The sequence below is a fragment of the Pundamilia nyererei genome, unplaced genomic scaffold (assembly GCF_000239375.1).
Source record: "Pundamilia nyererei isolate P.nyererei 1_Seehausen unplaced genomic scaffold, PunNye1.0 scaffold00015, whole genome shotgun sequence".
Classification (NCBI taxonomy): domain Eukaryota; kingdom Metazoa; phylum Chordata; class Actinopteri; order Cichliformes; family Cichlidae; genus Pundamilia; species Pundamilia nyererei.
The window spans coordinates 3,283,377-3,302,426 of NW_005187416.1; the positions used below are offsets into that span (position 1 = coordinate 3,283,377).

The 19,050-nt window shown below is 39.9% G+C and overlaps 1 protein-coding gene across 1 annotated transcript in view; it reads right to left on the bottom strand.

The window, feature by feature from the left end:
• The window catches only part of LOC106456116 (CAP-Gly domain-containing linker protein 2-like), a 16,743-nt gene extending 2,167 nt beyond the window's left edge, over positions 1 to 14,576 (bottom strand). Inside the window, exons 1-3 of the mRNA XM_013908846.1 lie at positions 14,069 to 14,576; positions 11,118 to 11,337; positions 3 to 202 (exon numbers count right to left, since the gene is read on the bottom strand). Coding sequence (XP_013764300.1) covers positions 3 to 202; positions 11,118 to 11,232 — 315 coding nt within the window. The 5' untranslated portion in view covers positions 11,233 to 11,337; positions 14,069 to 14,576. The remainder of the gene's footprint in view (positions 1 to 2; positions 203 to 11,117; positions 11,338 to 14,068) is intronic.
• Positions 14,577 to 19,050: the final 4,474 nt, after the last annotated feature.

The window sequence follows — 19,050 nt, forward strand, 5'->3', positions numbered from 1 at the left end:
ACTGAACCATCGTTTTTGCCAACTAGGTCATTCAGTATGACGCCTGCCCACTGTCCTGGAGCAAACTGGGTCTCCCCTAGGTAGGCGATAACTCCTGGTTTCACACCGTTGACCCAAACCTGTTCGCCAACGGTGTAATCCCCCAAAACATCGTCGCCCTCTTCCGAGATTTTAGTTGGAGTGGTGGGCTTCAGCGCAGCACCTGGAAAAAGCACAGAAACACAGTTATCTGCCATGTTGCAGAGCAACACAAGGATTCATATAACAAAAGCAGAATGTGCTTAAATGCATTAAAACTAAAAGGTGCATGGAAACTGTGTCATTTCTTCTTACAGTCATTACACTCCTCTCTGATTTAAGTTGCGAACACTGTGTACATTGTGAGGCCATCCTCATTCACAGTCCAGCAGAATCGCCTTCACACTATTCATCCTGTTTGACCGTGCCATGCCAGCAGAAAAAAAAGCTTGTGTGGCAGCATCTAGCACAACAGAGCAGTTTGTGCAAGATTAGGCGATAGTCTAATTCCTTCTGAAAAGTGGGTCAGAGAGACGGTATCTGTGATGTGCCGGTGATTAACCCTGCCATCAGCCCTGTGATATCGCCTATTTGACACATAGAAGAGCTGGATGTCTGTTCTCATCCGCACAGCCTGTAAACCGGGAGGGGCACCGTTGGCACGAGGTCTGGTGCACCGCGCTGCCGGTAAAAGCGTGTTTATCTATGTCTGTGTGCAGGAGTGGTTGGTGCCAGGACGGTCTCCCCGACACCCTGAGAGCGGGCCCGGGGCTTTGTGGGCTCCAGTGGCTGTGCTCTATGCATGTTATGCCCCAATTGCTTCCATATGCTGCTATGTGAGCCGCAAATGAAAATGGGTACAACTTCAAAGGGGATTTAACTTGATTATAGAGTTTAGAAGCTCTTAGGAATGTGCTGCTTCTGGTAAATCGCTGTTCTGGGGAAAACTGATGACTGACTGATAATTTTGTTCAGTGTCAAGAAGTGGTCATCTTGAAGATGGATGCCTTTCAAAAGGTTACTTTTTTCTCTGACCGTGGACAAAGTTTAGGCTTCGAGGCATCTAGCACCATTTACCATTTCACACAAATATACCAGCTGAACTGAAAGTATTGACCAGACGATGGTCATTAATCAATTATGTGTCAAAATGGATGTGGCCCAGGGTAAACTGACATTTAGCATCAGCATCAACCATCAGTCAGTCTGTGTTTGACCCACATTTCTGATTGCATAGTCCTGGGGTGTCCAACTCCAGTCCTCGAGAGCTACTGTCCTGCAGCTTTTAGATGCATCCCTACTCCAACACAGCTGAATCAAATGGTTGGGTTACCTCTTCAGCATGCAATCAAGTTAAGTAAAGGCCCAGTAACAAGCCATTCATTTGATTCAGCTGTGTTGGAGTAGGGCTGCATCTAAAAGCTGCAGGACAGCAGCTCTCGAGGACTGGAATTGGACACTCCTGGTATAGTATTTTATCCCATTTGAACTGTGAAGCCCAGCACATCCAGAACAGCAAAGATAGTTGAGAAACACTTGCAGTCAGGCCTCCTTACTTCAAATAAAATAAGATTCTAACAAGCTTAAATGTCAAGCTGTGGTATCACCACCTTTATTGTTTAACACAACCTGAACTCTCTCCGGCAAGCGTTCCTGTAACTTCTTTAAGTAGTCTCAGGAACTATTGTCCAGGCTTCCCGAAGGACATTCAAAGCTTTTTTTTTGGATGCTGTCTGCTTCAATAATGTTGACGTCCGGGCTCTGGCAAAGCCGGTCCATGACTGATAGTGTTCAACTGTGTGCTCTTTCTATTTATGTATGCTTTACAGTGTGTTGGGATCATTATCACTGTCCAGAGTCCTCAAAGTTTCAAGGAGCTACTTAAAACTTCTTTTTTTTTGTTATCTCTGTCAAACTTTGTAATCTTTAGCATTTTCTTATTTTTAATTAAAGAAATGCAAACAATTGTGTGCTTGTGGAACAGGCTGCCAGTAACAAACGACCCAAAGTTACCATTTAAAATGGGTTCTTTGCTAAGCTGTCTGTTATGTGTAGACACAACACCAGTTCATCCCTTTAGCTCATTGCCTTTTTATGCTTATTGATTCACAGGTAAGCGTCCTATAGCTTAAAAAACAAAAAAAATCCATCTGAAAATGGTCAGGTACAAGGAGTGAACTGAAAATGAGTGAAAAAGCAGCTAACGTCTAGAGAAAACTTCAAAAGACCGTCAGGAAGCCTGGAGACCGCTTCAAATAATTACAACAACTTTGGCTCCTTTGAAGCATACAGAGGTGGCAGCTCAAGACTTTTATACAGTATTGCATATAACATATTACATGAAGAACATTAACAGCTGTTCAGTGCTAATCAATGCTAGTCACCGTGAAATAGACTGCAGTCCTGCAAGTTTCCTGAGTGACTATGACCTGATCTAAAAGCTTGTATGTTTCGGATTCAGATTTTTTCTAAACTTTTCCGATTTCCTGGACATCATTTTCAGAAGGACCTTGGTTACAAAGGAAGTAAAGGTAAAAGTAGACAAATGTACCCTTGATAGGACATTACAGCCAAACACATGGACATTGTAGCTGAAATACCACAGCACTATTGGCTCTTTAGATCTGGTATTTCCATGAAGAAAAAGGACGAATCATCCAAGAAATAAACTACTGTCTCATTTTTGGACCATGAGTTCAGAACTTATAGACACTGTATAACATTAATAATTATTTTCCACTTGGCTTTTAGTTTATTTATTGTTTAAATTTTCATATTATTAATCCTTAATAATGTGGGCCCTTAATCCTTTGGTCCAGTTACAGCTTGTATTTCCCTCTCTTTTCCTTTGGTCTTTTCCCCCCGTTACCCTCCTGTGTCCACTTCCTCTAATGACCTGTGTGTTTTTTCAAGCCCCACTCTTCCTCTGTCCTTTGTTGCAGAGCCTGTGTGCTTGCACAATGTTCTGGCTTGTCTTTATGGTTCTTGTTATTTTCACCAGCCAACATTAAGGTTTGCTTTTGGTTTATTTGGACGGCGCTACGTTTCTGAATTTTGTTCCCAAACTCTGTGATTCACGACACTCTCTCTGATTTTCAATTTCTTAAAAAAGTTTTAATAATAAATTGAACCTTTCATCTCACAGCACAGGATTATTCCAGTGATTCTTTATTGCATTTTCATGAACCTGTGGGCTGTCTGAGACTGTGTACCTCTGCGAGGCAGAAAATTCCCTCCTCAGCGTGCGTGACATGATCCAAAAGAATATCTGGATCCAAATTAGTATGTGACATTTTTGTGAGAACTTCACGATGACGTCCTGTTTTAACTGGATATGTTTTTTGGAAGGTATGAGACAGAATTGGGACGGCACGGCGATGCTGTGGTTGGCACTGTTACCTCACAAAAATTCTGAGGCAACAGTTTCTGTGCACGCTATCCGTGCTCGTGTGGGTTATCTCAGGGTACTCCAGCTTTATCCCACAGTCTGAAGTCATGCATGTGTTAGGTTATCTCAGTGGTTCCGAATTGACCATAAGTATGACTGTGAGAGTGAATGGTTATCTGTCTCTCTCTTATCCCTGTGACGATGTCAATCTCTCAAGCCAACTTTATTTATAAAGAATTTAAAAACAATAAGCACTGAACATAAAAAAAATATACCAGAATAAAGTAAAATTAATATCAAATACATAAAAATGACAAAATAAAATAAAACAATGCAGAACAAAAACGCAAATAACCATGAGTAAAAGAATAAAAGCGTAAAAATTGCATCAATGTATCAAACTGGGTCAAAGAAAAGCAGAAGAGGGGGGTCTTTAAAATGAAAGAGGTGCAAAGGCAACAAATTCCATAATTTGGGAGGGTATAGTGCATAGGTGTCAAACCGAAGCCATACCAAATTACTATCAGAGCTGGCCTACTGGTATTATACAGCTAATATATATATTGTTTAGTATTAAGCTTTGCTTGTTCCATATTCAGTTTTCCAGAAAAACTTATTTGAGTCCATAAGAAAAGATTCATTCTTATATCTGGAGGAAGATTTTTTTTTCAATAAATATTAATGTTAGCCCGCGACTTTGTTCCAGTTTTGAATTTTGGCCCACTGTGTATTTGAGTTTGACACCCCTGGTCTAGTGTGTTCCCTGCCTCCCGCAGCAACACCCCAACTTGATAAGAGGAAGAAAATAGATGGATGGATAAAAGTTCTTCTAAAATTTCTGACCCAATCCAGATCATTTTTAGGTTATTAGCTCAAAATTGGTTGGAATTTACTGTCTCAATTCTGAGTTATTTTCAGAAAGTTTTGACTAAAAAATGACAGTTTTTATTTTACTCAGTGGTGAAACAAACGTCCATAGGGTCAGTCTTGAAAAGTCATCTGTCTTTAACAATCACATGACCTCACTGGACTGAAAAAAGTAAGGTTAATATTCATGGAGGTTAAGACATTTTTAAAAAGTACAAAACTCACCTGCTTGCTGCATACAATGCTGCTACTGCACATTCACCTAATGTATATAATATATAATGTTCTTCTTCTCTCCCCCTTTTGCACAAGTCGAGGAGCGTGTCAGGTTACATTTCACTGCTATGCACGTGACGAATAACGAATCTTGAATTTTGAATCTTAAAAAATCCAGCATCTATAGCCTGGATTTTTTTTATGCCGACTATTACAGATTTTAAAAAGTCACTAATGTCATTTTTCATTTTCATTTTGTGCAAAAGTTAAAGACCTGTGATCAAGCCAAATACTACACGGGACACGTTGCAGTTAAAAATAAACTGAACCCTGTTAGCGTAACATTACGTAATGGAGTGCAAACCTCTATGACGCTGCTCTCCTGCTGTTTCTTCCTACACATACCATAAAAATGGCCAGCCTATATCTACATTACAACCTTCTACGTGGATGGGCAACTTTGCGAGGGCATGAAAAACCCCACTTCTTAAAGAAAAGCGTGACTAATCATAGTGTAATAATCACAGGATACACAGATCCAAACAATGCAACATGTGATCTAAGCCAGCAAACCCAAGGTGGTGTTTAAAACCTGAGCTAACCCATGATTTGGGTTGCTGGGGCAACAGCACAGTGAGGGTAAAAGGATCCTCGGCAGAAGGAAAACTGGAAACACAGCCCTTACTTTCACTATTGTGCTTGGCCACCTCCCACCACCATCTGAATCCCACTATTCATCAGCTGCACACAATGAGACCTCCACAGCTTCCTCCCGTCCCTCCCCCTCCTCCTCCCAGTTATCCCCCCATCTCTCCCTGCTTTCCGTGGCCTCTTTAACTCTGCCTCTTTATGATCGTCTTGCACAGTGGCTATTACCTCCAGTATCTAACTTGTGCTTTATTTTTGTCTCTTTTAAAAGGACGATAATCAGTTAGTCAAGGTTGACTCTGTGTGGTCATCTTCAGCGGTGTCTGTGGCAGCTGGGTAAGGCTGAGCAGCACATAATGTGACAGATGGAGGGGGCTGACCCTGGGCCTGTTTCCTGACTTTTTAATCAACTTGTTTGCTTTTATATGAACTTTGGGAGACGTCATAACCGTGACTTAAAGGACAAATGAACAGATTTGCTTTATTTAGCTTCATGCAACAGACCACAGGGAATCTCGGGCTTGCTGCAGCACATGGACTCACATGGCTAAATACCCTCTAATGGACAGTGTCAGGGGATACTGAAAGAGACATTTTTTGTTAATCTAAAGGCTACTTAATGTTTCCAGATTTTAAAGCCACAGTTTGGCATTTTGCCTGCCACCAGTTTGCTTTTTGGGCCCAGTATTTTCCATATTTTGAGAAAGTTATTAGCTAACCTTTGTACCTTTGACCAATATATCAGGGAGGTTGATGTATTGGCCGATAATTAGCTATTTTCCTATATCAGTATTGTGCATTTTCGGCTCATAAATGAAAATTTAAAATAAGGAAAGTTATGGTCGTTCCAGTTTTATGGAGAGAAAATATCAACAAAAATCCAGAAAAACAAAGATATAAAGTGTTAATTATAATAATCTCTACAATTAAAGTGCATAATTAACATTTTGATTAGCAGTACCCATATGGAAAAGATATATATAAATCTTATAAAGTTTGTATCTGTCTTGTGTGAAACTTGAATGAAAAGCATACAAGAGTGAAAACAGATACAAGATCCCTTGAAAAATTCTATAAATGAAACTTGTATGTTTTGGATACTTCCTAAAACAATATATGAAAGTGGCCACTTTCATGAGTAAATCATATAAGCCTTATATGATTCCCTATATGAAGTAGGCCACATCTTATGCAAGTCTTTTATAAGTTTTTACTATTTCTTTTCCATGTGGGTAAGCAGGGGGAAACCTTGAACAGAGCCTTTCAGAGAATTAAACCAAGAGAAAAAAATGCTGCTTGTCTCCACTTAGGCAGTCTACACGAGATATTTCTGTTGCTTCCAAGGTCACAGGAGATGCTGCATCGCGAGAGGTGTCACAGCTCCGTTATTTCCACATCTAAAGTTTCTAGATGAAGGCTTGGATACTTTCCTCTATTCACTCCTTTTACTGCAGTTTCCTTTTTTAAATTTAGCAAAGTAAACTGTGCCAGCTTCCGACACAGCGGCCCCCTCTCGCAGTCTTCCAGACTAAAACCAACAAACAGCGGGTTGAGATTTGGAGTATGAGGGCAGGTCAGTGATAAAACTATCTGGGACAGGAAACTAATCCCTCCACGTCCTCGGTGAGGCACAGATATTCTCCCAGGGATTTCTCATTAATGTGTTTTATAGCCTTCTTTAGGTAATAAGAACAATTTAATCCAAGATACCAATCATCTTCTTGGCAAAACATTCCAGTGACCAGCAGAAATATTTACATATGAAAAACTACAACAGATCCTATATGACCCAAGCGCTCTGTAAGTATTAGGCTGACTTATTCTCAGGGACTCTGGCTGATTTTTGCAGATCGCTGCTGCAGATCGATAGATTCCCACAGTCACATTTAGCATAAACACTAGCATCGTATACATTAAATAATCTGCAATTCATTACCAGACAATCTTCCCCTCATCCAATCTTCATGCTAAGCTACAGAGCTAGCTTTGTGATTTTACCATGCTGACAGGAGAGGGGGAGCAATCTTAGCTGGTTTTGACTGGTGTCGTCATGTATTTTAACTAGTTTTGACTCTGACTGGTCCTGTGATAGTCTGGTGACCTGCACAGGGTGTACCCGCCTACCTAAAACCAGACAACTGTCATTCCCGGGGTGTTGAGTACAGTTATTTCATAAAACCGCTGATATCGCAGACATAAGCAGGGTGTTGGTGCTGCAACACACAACGTCATGGCTAAAGATGCATTAAGACATGCATCACTTTCAATATGGATGCTAGTCCAGGATCAGTGCTATCATATTTAAAAACATTGGATAATCTTAGCATGAAAGGTTAGTCTTGCTCTTAAAGAAATCTATGGGGGTTTTTTTTGTTTTATTTAAAAAAAATCCAAAAAAAAGCACAAAAAGATGAAAACCAGTGAAAGGCAAAAATCTACACATCTCCAAAGAAGCAGAAGGAGGCAAAGAAAATGAAGGACTGAAACAAAGATATGACATGTGGGGGATGAACTGGGGATTAGGGACAGAACAGGGACAAGACAATCAGGATAGGTGACGACAAGACCCACGAGAAACCAACCATCAAAGTAAAACAGGAAATAAACAGAAGACGTATACTAAACATGATAACAGAGGAAGGAAGAGACAGAAACACGAGGGGGGTAGGCTGAAATAATAACAGAACCTGGGGTCACTAATTTCACAGGAGCCCATAAACCACACACTAAACACCACTAGAATGTCACTGAAATCAAACAAGAACCAGAATTCAAAAATATAATGATGAGAAAAATAATGGACAAATCCTAAATGTAATAATAAGTCCAACATAAAACCGCAGGAGCACGACAGGGAGACACGAACAGTGACCATGTGGCACAAATAAGAACTGAGACTTAAGCCATCTTATCAAAGGTATGTCTAAAAATACTGCCACTCATCACAAATGAATTACTTTCTCATTAATCTAATTACATTTATTACAGATCACCAAAATCCAATTAGCACTAGTATCAGAAGTCAGACTGTTAGAAATGTGTTAGCTGTCAGTGCAGCATTCACACACGAAAGTTTACATGGTTCAAGTACAGCAGTGGGAAAATAAATCACTGCCACATCCATCACGCTTGTGTATTTTGTGCATAAACAGGATGTGAGCAAGCTAATGACTTCGCATATGGCAGAACCAAACAGTTTAAAACCGCAGGCAGGAATTTCGAAGTCGCAGCGACCTACGGTAACAGCTGACAAGCCCTGGGCAACAGGCTTCAGTCCCGCGCGCAACGCTAAGAGATCGCTTTCTGAGCTGCTAATGAACACGTTCGGGATAATTATAGGCAAAAATCTGAGCCGCCGTAGCTCCGACACGGAGATGAACAAAAAAGAACCGCCCCGGGTTAAACATAAAGTCGAGCAGATAAATGAAAGACTTGTTTATTTTCTCCCGAAATGCTTCTGTTGTTTAGATTTCTCACAGACTTACAGGCATCAACTGCTCTGGATTGGCATTCGTAACGCTTCAGTTTCATTAGAGCCAGATATATTCAGCTGTCACAGGAGCTCTTAATGTTTAGTGATTATTGTGATATGCTGGGAGGCACAGAGTATGGTATAAAATAGCAACTTGTAGTAAAACCAGGAAAATGACTTGTATAAAACCCCACAGTGATGATTTACAGTAATGTCCCTGTAACACACACACAAGTCCTCATGCTTGTTAACATGATACAATGAATTTAATAAGACGATGTCAATGTTTAACTTACTATTATATCATTGTTATGCCTTTACTAAAGCTTACTTTGATACTCTGTTAAGGACATGTATTTAATAGCAGTTTAATATGAACTTATTGCCTAAAGAAACAAAAGGAAGCTTAACAGTGACATAACAGATGAATGAACACTCATTAACTTATTCTTATTAACTCATTATTTGGTAATAAGCTACTAATAATGACTATAACTGTAACTAATGGTTATCACGTAACGTTAAAAGTGTCGGACCAACTTTTGCTCCTTTCAGCATGAACTGTGACACACTGATCATAAAAGGCTTCCCCACCATCGGGTCGGCGAATTCTTTTGCCCTGTTCACCGCTGGGTGTGGAGCTGTAATTCAGCAGAAACTGAACAAACCTGCGTGCAAAGCTGGTGAGACGTGACAGTCGTGTGAGCTGAAGGTGGGCAGATAAACAGTGTGGTTTGCATTTTAAAGCGCAAACAGCTGTGATTACTTTGAGCAAACAAGGGCTGTAATTCTGAGTGTTCGTACAGGTACACTTTTTTTCGTAAGCAGATGAATCGTCAACTGTGTGGTCATTGCAGATTTGCAGTTGATGTAAACTATAGAAAACGAGTCATATTTAAGTAGAAAAACGTCAACTAATGTAACAGTGTGGCTCACAACCACATTTTTCATACTTTTTTTGGACAGGAACTGAACTTTATTGTAAACAAGAATGACAATTATCATACATTTGATACATAAACAATGGCTGTTAGTGCAGCTAACAGCTTTATATCTTCAGTATTATAAAGCTGCATTATTGCATCCTAATATTGCCTGCATGTGGAGCATCATGCTCTTAAGAGCTGCTGTGTTTTGGTCCCTTCTCTTTTACATTTAAAGTAAGACCTCAGTGTTTTAAAGCAAAAGTGTGCTTTTAAAGTTATCCTTTTGTGTTAGCGCCTTTCTTTTTGGCTGTTTGTTGCCAACTCAGCCAGCCGTAAATACACAACACTGACATGTTACCATGTTAAGCATTGAAGAAACATGATAATGTAAACATCCTGCAGACTGAGTAATATACTATCATTGATTTTTGGTTACGTTTTTTGGTGCAAATCCAATAGTTACACCATTTTTTGCTCCATTTTTGGTCTCAACCATCTCCTGATTGGAAATCTGACTATGTAGCCTCCAAATACTCCACTTTTTTGGCTAAATAGTTCTGCTCAGCACTGGAGATAGCCGCCTGGAGACAGGTTAATAAAAGTGACTCAACCAGCTGTAAACCTGTGGGAGGTAAAATCAAAACATTAAGCTGAAAAACACTAACACTTACTAGCTAATCTTTAATACATGTGTTACTATACAAAAGAAAGAAATGAATATGTGAGTAATAACGAAATGAAGCGTTAAAGAACTCACAGCAGAAGAGTGCAATTCAAATCTTTTAGCCAGACTAAATATGGTTTTGAGAACAGATCAATCCATGGGTATCTTGGCTATCTTATAAAAACGAGGTCTTTCGGATAACATGGTTACTTTTTGTCATTATTTTTGCTACAACCTGTGTTTTTTTTTGTGTTACAGATCAATATAACCTCTTTACTTTACACTGCAGTGTTTTTGGCCCTCCCTAAAAGCTCAAGTTTACCGACGTTTACTTCAGTTTGAGCCAAGCTGATGGGGAGGCCTTTGGTCAGCAAGATGCCCAGCAGAGGTAAAAGTTGCAAAAGGTTTTGACAGGTGGATCTGTGGAAGGATCAATAAAGACAGCTGATTACTTTCTCTCTGGATTACTGAGGGTTTCTCACCCCGTGTGTTTTTGACAGTGTGCGACTGAGGTGTTGGCTGGCGAGCTGTCGGCTCTCCTTTGGTCTCTACGTGGCTGCCATGCAGGTCACCTGGCGCCTGTGAGCCTGCTTTGTTTCCCCATGATCACCTAGGCCTAAATTAAACATTCATTGATAGATAAAAACAAATCACTTTCCAAACTGCTGAAGGCAACACAAGATTTGCCCTGGAACACTTTGGAAGATGTTTTAAAGAAGTGGGAGACACAAACCAATCGTCCTTCCATGTTTTTTTCTATCATAAAGAACCATGAGGATGTAATCTAATGCAGCTGTGCGTTTCTGAGTCAGCAACACAAATAAATGGTCTGAGCCACTTCCGGCGATGAAAAGAAATAACTGGGGGAAAAGACGCTCCTTTTATTTTCCACGGGGTCAGGAGAAGGAAGTGACTTACTGTCTTTAGGGGCAACGGGGCTGGACGTTCCACCCGCTGAGGTCCTTCCCACTGGGCTGGAATGCTTGGCCCCGCGCCCAGGGATTTTCAGTCCACTGGACTTGAGCATGTTCATTCTACGTTAGCAGGGAGACCTGAGAGTTCCTCCTTCCTGGGCGATGAAGGCTTTTGGATCAGGCACTAGATGTGGGAGTGGTGGCTGTCACTCTCCATGTTTTAGCTGTGGGGATGACAAATATATGGGATAAATACAAGAACGGCTGACAGCACGACAGCTAAACAAACACAGTGTGACATCAGATGTCCAACCCTGAGTGAATGGACCAGATTGTTGAAGCAGAACAAATGGAAACTGGTTTGACAACAAGTTTATCAGGAACACCTCTGCAATTTAATGCCCTCACACAGCACAGGGAAGCTGCTTTATACCAACAATTAAGTTTTGCGCACACTGATTTTTGTTGTTTTTGGCCAAGCGGTCATAATTCTACTTGACCTTTATTTCTGAGGTCATAGTGGGTGTTATTGTTGAACTGCTCTCCAACACACTGTAAGGTCGTCCTAACATTTTGCATGCAAAACACTGGCTCAGTGCAGAAACACAGGGATTGAAAGAGATCAGAAATTTCCTTTTTTGCATCTTCTTCTTCTTCCCTACAATCCACTGAAAATCGAACAATCTGAAAAGCAAAGATCACTTCTGGGTTTGGACTACTTGTGCCCACACAAAGCCATAACCTAACAATCCATCTATCATTTCTCTTAACTGCTCATCCAACTTACAGCCCTGGGAGGCTGGATCCAATCACAGCTCACACAGGGTGAAAATCTAACCTAACAGCTTCTCCAACTTACCAAAAGCTTTAGTGCCTAAATGTGATTTTCTTTTATGCAGCTTTCATCTATATATGTGGTCTTCCTTCTTCCTCAGGAGTCACACTGGGAGTTGATGACTTTTAAGAATCTGAAGAACTGGTAGTAGTTATAAATAATAAATGGATAGCGTTTATTAATACACGCCCGGAGACAGCAGCTCTCAGGTTGACACACTGATGTCAGCTGATGGCAGATTTTAGGCCTTGTGGGTGTTTTTGTTTATCAGGACATTTTCCTTTATATCGGTGGTTCTCGGTGTGTGAATTCTGTGACCCCAGAAGTCCATAGTCAAAAGGTCCACAAAATAATTTGCTATAAATCATAAAACTGCTTTATCACTTCAAAAGTGTACATCTGTAAATGTGGATTATTTATGTCAATTCAAAAAAATACGACTGCGACACATGATGTTACTCTCTAATGAAATTATTCACTTCACTCAGAGTGCAACGAACCATTCCTTAAGTATTTAGGTCAGAAATTTTTAGAATAAGATCTTAATTGCATCTCTGAGTACAAATGATGGTAAGGAACTGCACACTGTACAGACAGCTGGAACGGACCACTGACACATCATACCTCTCTGGATTGACCCATTTTTTCCACAAATGGTGAAACAGTACTTTATTTTACACAGCTGTGACTGAAAACACCTGAATTCAAAGATGAAGAGGTGTGGCCCAATACCTTTGTCCATATAGTGTTTCCAAAGCTTATTAGTACCGTGTCGTCATTCTTTTTGCATGCCTTTATAATTACTTAGACTTTCTCCACCTCCTTATGCATATTTTATGGGTGCAATTCATTGGCCAAATAAAAAGACAAATATTAAGTTTAATAATCATTTGAGTTCATTTTTGGAGATATGACAAAGATATTGATACAAAATTACGTAAATAAAATCTGGTATTGTGTCAGCCTTATTATGTCATAAGAGAGAGGCATTGCACTCAAAGAAACCTGAACTGCAATAGTAAAGATGTTAGAAGTTTAACTTCCAATTAAAAAAAAGCTTCTTTAAAATATGTTTAGAGCAACTTTTTAAGAGTTTGTTTACCTGGTGAGCTTGCACATGTATTTTTGTGCATTTTAAGAAGGGTAGACCTGCTTCTCCAACTCTATCCAGAGCACAATGCTTTATTTTTCCAATTTGGCACTGGCAATGTGGGATTCTTCTTTGATTAACAACAGCAGAAAAAACACTGAAGTAGAGACTGAAATGCATGTGTCCCACTGTTATTACTCATGCTACACTACTGCTGGAGTGCCACTGAGCAAAACATGATTAATCATGAGCCAAACACTGAAGCAGCACTGAGAGAACTTCCACAAGCATCGTGTTTTTGTCGATCTGTTGAACTATTTGGCACCTGCATAGCAATCCACACACATTTACATGTGTCACGGTAAATTACTGTCATCTACGCCCCACTGCTTCATACAATCATCCATGATCAACTTAGCAGTTTCAGCAGAGTCATAACAAGAGTGAAAACCAATGCAGGCCTTTGCCCAAGTAGAACATGGCCTACAAATCATGGCCCAGAGCCCATTAAGAAGATATAATGCCGTTATAGCCTACAATAAACAACACACATCTGGCTGAGGCTTTTAAACTAGACACTGGGCATTAGGAGGGACGGGGAACACATTCCAGCGTTGCCTAATCATTCTCCATTTTATTTACACTCATCCAGATAATAAAAAAAAAATGGAGAGGATATTCATTTTTGGATCAATCAGTCAGAGCAAACCAGCCGGGGATGATGGTTTTGATCTGAGTGGAGACACAAATAAAGGCCTCTGTCTGTGATATATCCTCAGCTCTTCCACATTAAAGCACAGAATCATTTCCCAATCCACACCTTGATTTCAGTGCAAACAGGAGAGAAGCAATGTGCTGATAATGCGCACCTCAACAAAATCTAACACAACGCCGGTTTGATCCATTGTTGTAGCTACTGCGGCAACGTGGTCTAGACTGTCCTTCACTTCACACCCCGAGTCCCCTCCCAGGGAGGAAATAAAAGCACAAAATGGCACAAAAGCGCGTAAAAATGCAGGAAAATACTCACCATCCTGTGAGAAAATTCAGGGGGTGTCCAACTTTGATTTCCTAGCCACGGGTGGAAAAAGAGGGGATTAGTGGCTGCCACTCCCTGGGATGCAAATATGGATGCTGAGCAGAAACTGAAAGGGAGAGTCAGCGTGGATCACTGGATGGATGGTGGCAACAACTGCACACTGTCAGCAATATACCGGTGATGGGTTAGCATGTAGCCTGCCGGTTCATCTCTAACAGCGTGTTAGCTCAGGCGGCTATACTGGAGCGAAGATAACGGACTTAAATGAGCCGAACGCTTGCACGCAGGTCCAGACGGTTCCCGGCATTAAACGCAGCATCAGCAACACTCAAAACCAACTTTTTCCGTTTTCTTTCCGCTGTGCCTCTAACTAAAAACGTCATCCGGTGGATGTATTTTTCGGCCTCTTCTTTCTCTTGTCGGTGTTCCCACAGTGATTTGGATTTGTTGGGTTAGCACAGCCTTCTTCTGACTGACTCAACCCACCGGCTAGACTGAACAAAGGGGCTGGGAAGGAGAGCCTCCTGGGGGAAAGATGAGTGTAGACCACAGTCTGGCTCAGCCCCGTGACGTACTCCGCTTACAATAATGAAGATTTAAGCTGGCCGGTCCTTATCAGTCTGAAAAGGTGACTCACAAAGCATGAGTCAGAGTTGTTTCCTGTCGTTGGTGCAACTTCTTTGATTCGGCATGAATAATACACAGAAAACAACATTTTTTCGCGCTAAAAATACTAATTTCTGAAGCTGCTTCATGCGTTCAAGCGACTTTCACAAGGTGAATCCATCGCCTAGCATTTTGGTAAAAATCAATTTTCTACACAAATTAAACTATAAAATAAACATTTTGTAGTATGCCGAACCGCAAAGCGATTTATATCGCAACAAATCCATACCCAAACTCACACAAAGCGGACTGAAATAAATCAAACAACACTGATAAACATAAATAGTAGAAACTCTAATGTAAGTTTTGAGTCACTGAGCCCAAACACCGGCCGGCTTGGTGTATAAACAGCCCACGCATGTATACGTGAGACGTTTGAAACACATAAAGTGTATGGAAGAATAATAGGGTCAGAATAACCTTAGGACACACTTTTATTAATTTATTATTTTTGGAAATTGTGGGCGGAGACAAAAAAAATCTTTATATGGATCGCGCGTGGTTTTCCGGTTGGATTTAGAACGCCCTGATTGGTCTGAGGAGTGAAATGACTTTTCCAAATAGGCTGTGATTGGTCCGCTTGTTTTTGGACTGCCTCGTTTGACAGCTGTCCGCCAAAGAGACCTCTAAAGTTGGATTGCACACTGATCTAATCCGCTCAGGTATTATGTAGTCCCTTTTTCATAAATAAACTGAGGTGTAGGTTCACAAAAAGATAAGAGGCTCTGACTTTTGGTTATTTTTTTATTTATGTTTTTTTTATCCATTCATATTTATTTTTTATTTTTATTTTTTTACATTTCGTGTCCCTTTTGAGACTGGGTTTACCTTTTTTCAGTTTAGTTTCTATTGTTTGAAAATTGTTTTTTCTTTTTCCTTTTATTTGTATTGCATTATTACTGCTAAAGCTCCCCCTCGGCATATAGGGGGCGCCCTGGGGCGCCTCTGTCAGTGCGCCCCAGGGCAGCTGTGGCTACAATGTAGCTTGCCATCACCAGTGTGTGAATGTGTGTGTGAATGGGTGAATGACTGAATGTGTAAAGCGCTTTGGGGTCCTCAGGAACTAGTAAAGCGCTATACAAATATAGGCCATTTACCATATAAGCAACTGAAAACTTTACTGGTTTATCTAGTGCAAAAATTAATTGATTTACACATTAATGACCCTAATTATAACCCAGTAACACAATACAGTTTAAAAAGAGCTATTCTACATAATGAGTGCTTTTAGTTAAGCTATTTTGATGATAAAAACTTTACTCTTGTAATGACACTCACTCAAACATTTACATCTGCACCACCAGTGTAAAAGCTGTAGAAGAAATCAAATATCTGGAAAAATTAATGAGGTTAAAAACACATAAATGGTGCTATCAGAACAGACTTTTGAAAACTTCCTGATGCGTTTAGATTTCATCTAGAAAACTTTTAAATAAACTATTTTTTTGTTGGATCGCTGAACTGCTTAGTTAGTTAAAATCCTGGTTTTTGCGTCTCTGTGTGCTTTGCTGTGCCCCTGGTGTTTCTGGATTGTGACTGTGTGGTTCCTCTGCACAGATCACTGGATTCTCTTCCCTGGTGTGGTAAGCCTGACCGTGAGTTGAGGGAGAATTACCTTTAAATACTGGATGTGTGGATTCCCTACATCCCTGGACCCCCTAGAGCAGTATTCCCCTTTGCCTTGTGTCTTTGTATAAATGTATTCTTTCACTGTAAATAAAAAAAGAGTCCCACATGCCTGTTAGCCATGAAAAGGAAGTTTTACAAAAGAATTTAAGTCAAAACTTTACAACCGTTTAACCAAATATCTAATCAGCCAATAACCAGACTTACAGCTGATAGTAACTTAAATAATCAGTTGTTACAATCAAAGTATGCAGCACATCAGATGGGCTACAGCAGCAGAAGACCACACCAGGTGCCACTCCTGTTAGCTTTATAAGATTGCTTTTAAAAGTGTTGAAAAAACAGCCCAACAGGACACAAAACATAAACAAAAAAGTGTTTTACAGCACAATTACAATTGCTGGTCAATTTAAATTTATGATCATGAACCATTTATGTTTAACTGTTTTAACTGAGTGGCTTTCTGTACCCTGTATTCATAATTGTTTAGGATATATTGGTTTGCTTAATATTTACTTGGTGGTCAGCGCAACAAGATGGTCACAGCAAGATGGTCTTGGGTTTGAATCCACCATCTGGCATTTCTGTGCATATCTGTGTAGATTAACCGTGGGTACTCTGGCTTCCTCCCATGCAGCTGGTGGGGTTTAGTTAATCAGTGATTCTAAATTACCCATAGATGTTTCTTTCTGTGTTGGTCCTGTAACGCTGTTAACAGGACCAACATTAACACGCTGTTAATCAGTTACAAATCAGTTCCTCTTGTCCTGTAGCAGCTGAAATAGGCCTCTAGCTATATATTTGAATGAAAGTCTACCTGTTTGCTGCATTTTCTTCTAGTGACCACTTGAGGGCACCACAACAAACCTTTTGCTCTACAGGAGATTCTGGAAGCTCAGTGAGAAATTAGTGATACTGTGCACTGTTGTTTTTCTTCCAATTGTTTACACAGTAATGGTAAATGGCCTGTATTTGTATAGCGCTTTTCTAGTCCCTAAGGACCCCAAAGCGCTTTACACAACCTGTCATCCACACATTCACACACTGGAATTCAGTACTCCACCTGTGGGAGACCACACTTTGGCAACCACTGGTAGGGTATTGCATTAAAAGTGGGCAATTATTAATTAGGTTAATTTTTAAAAGTTATTTCACATTGCTGGTTTTGACACTTGTTTAATACTTTGAATTCAGAGTTAATATACCAACGTTTTCTGTTTAGGTTCAGTTATTTGTCCTGTTTGTAAAGTTTATATTTCTGTGTTTATTTTGTTTTGTCTGTAGATTCATCCTATTCTACATCCTACTTGTACTTGTGGTTATTCTGAGTCTATTCTTTTGATTTAAGGTTTAACTTTTACTTTCTGTTTTCTAGGTACCCTCCCTCTGTTTAAGCCTGGGTTCCTTTTGTTTCCTTGGTTAGTTCCTGTTTTACTTTGAAAGGTTATTTCTTTTTTGTCCTGTGTCAGTTTTGTTTCCTGATTTGTCTTCTCCTGTTTTCACTTGTTGTTGTGTTGTGCACCTATGCACTTATTACTCACCTGCTGGACATGAGACGTGTCAGATAACTCCCAGAATCACTAGACAATGATCAGCCTTTGAGGTGAGGGTTAACTTTCTCATCAATGCCAGTATCACACATTTCACTGATGCCAAAAAAAGGTGCACGTCATAGCAATATTACTGAGTCCACAGTTAGAACAACCGACATCAGCAGCACTGGGACATGAAATCCCACGAAATAAAGCAAACATTGGCAGATGCAACCAGCAGATACTGGCCACCATGATTTTCTTCCCACACAAATTACAACAACTGCTGCTTGCAGTGCTTTGCAATAATCACTTTCAACTTGGTGAAACGTTTAAAAACTAAACTAAAACTGAGAATCTGATTGGTTGGTCATCACCATCTACTCATCAATGTCATAGTTGTAGCATCTTCCACAGACAACATCAACAGAGTTTTCCGCTTCAGAAATTCCCTCTTAAGTGTTTTAATCAATTAAAATGTTAAAATTCAGCTGCCTTCATATACAGGAAGAGGAAATGTATTGCTTTGAAAATATCTTTTCAAAATAACTTTGATGGAATTTTCTGCTTTTCTTCCTGAAAAAAGGCCCTTCATTTGTACTCTCTAGCTTTCAATTATGACTAGTCTTTTATAGTAATTACTATGTATGTTTACTATTTGATCTCTACTATGTACAGCACAACCCGTGTTGTTTTTAAATGTGCTTATAAATATATTTTGATATTTTTTATTTGATCTTACAACTCCCAGAGACCAGCCATTTGGCTCTCTTTGGTTAAGTTAGTATATTAAGCATGGCAAGTTCAACCTGAGGTTTGGCGCCCTCTTCTGGGGTTAACAGGAAGTTTGTATACTAGTATGTGGACCTTTTATCAATATACACACCAAATGAACATTAAGAGAGATGATGTTTGTTGTTATAATTACGTAAAATCTCACAGAGTGCACTTGGTGTAAGCAATTAGAAAAAAGGGTCAAAAGTGTATTTCAAAATGTATCTGAAGCTACATGTGGCATAGCAGCCTATGTTAGGCAACTGAACTGAGCATCTTTCAAAGATTTTTAACCTAAATCTGAACTTACACACTATCAGGTACTTGACTTGGCTTACATGGATGGATCGATGGATGGAAATATGATCGTAGGCA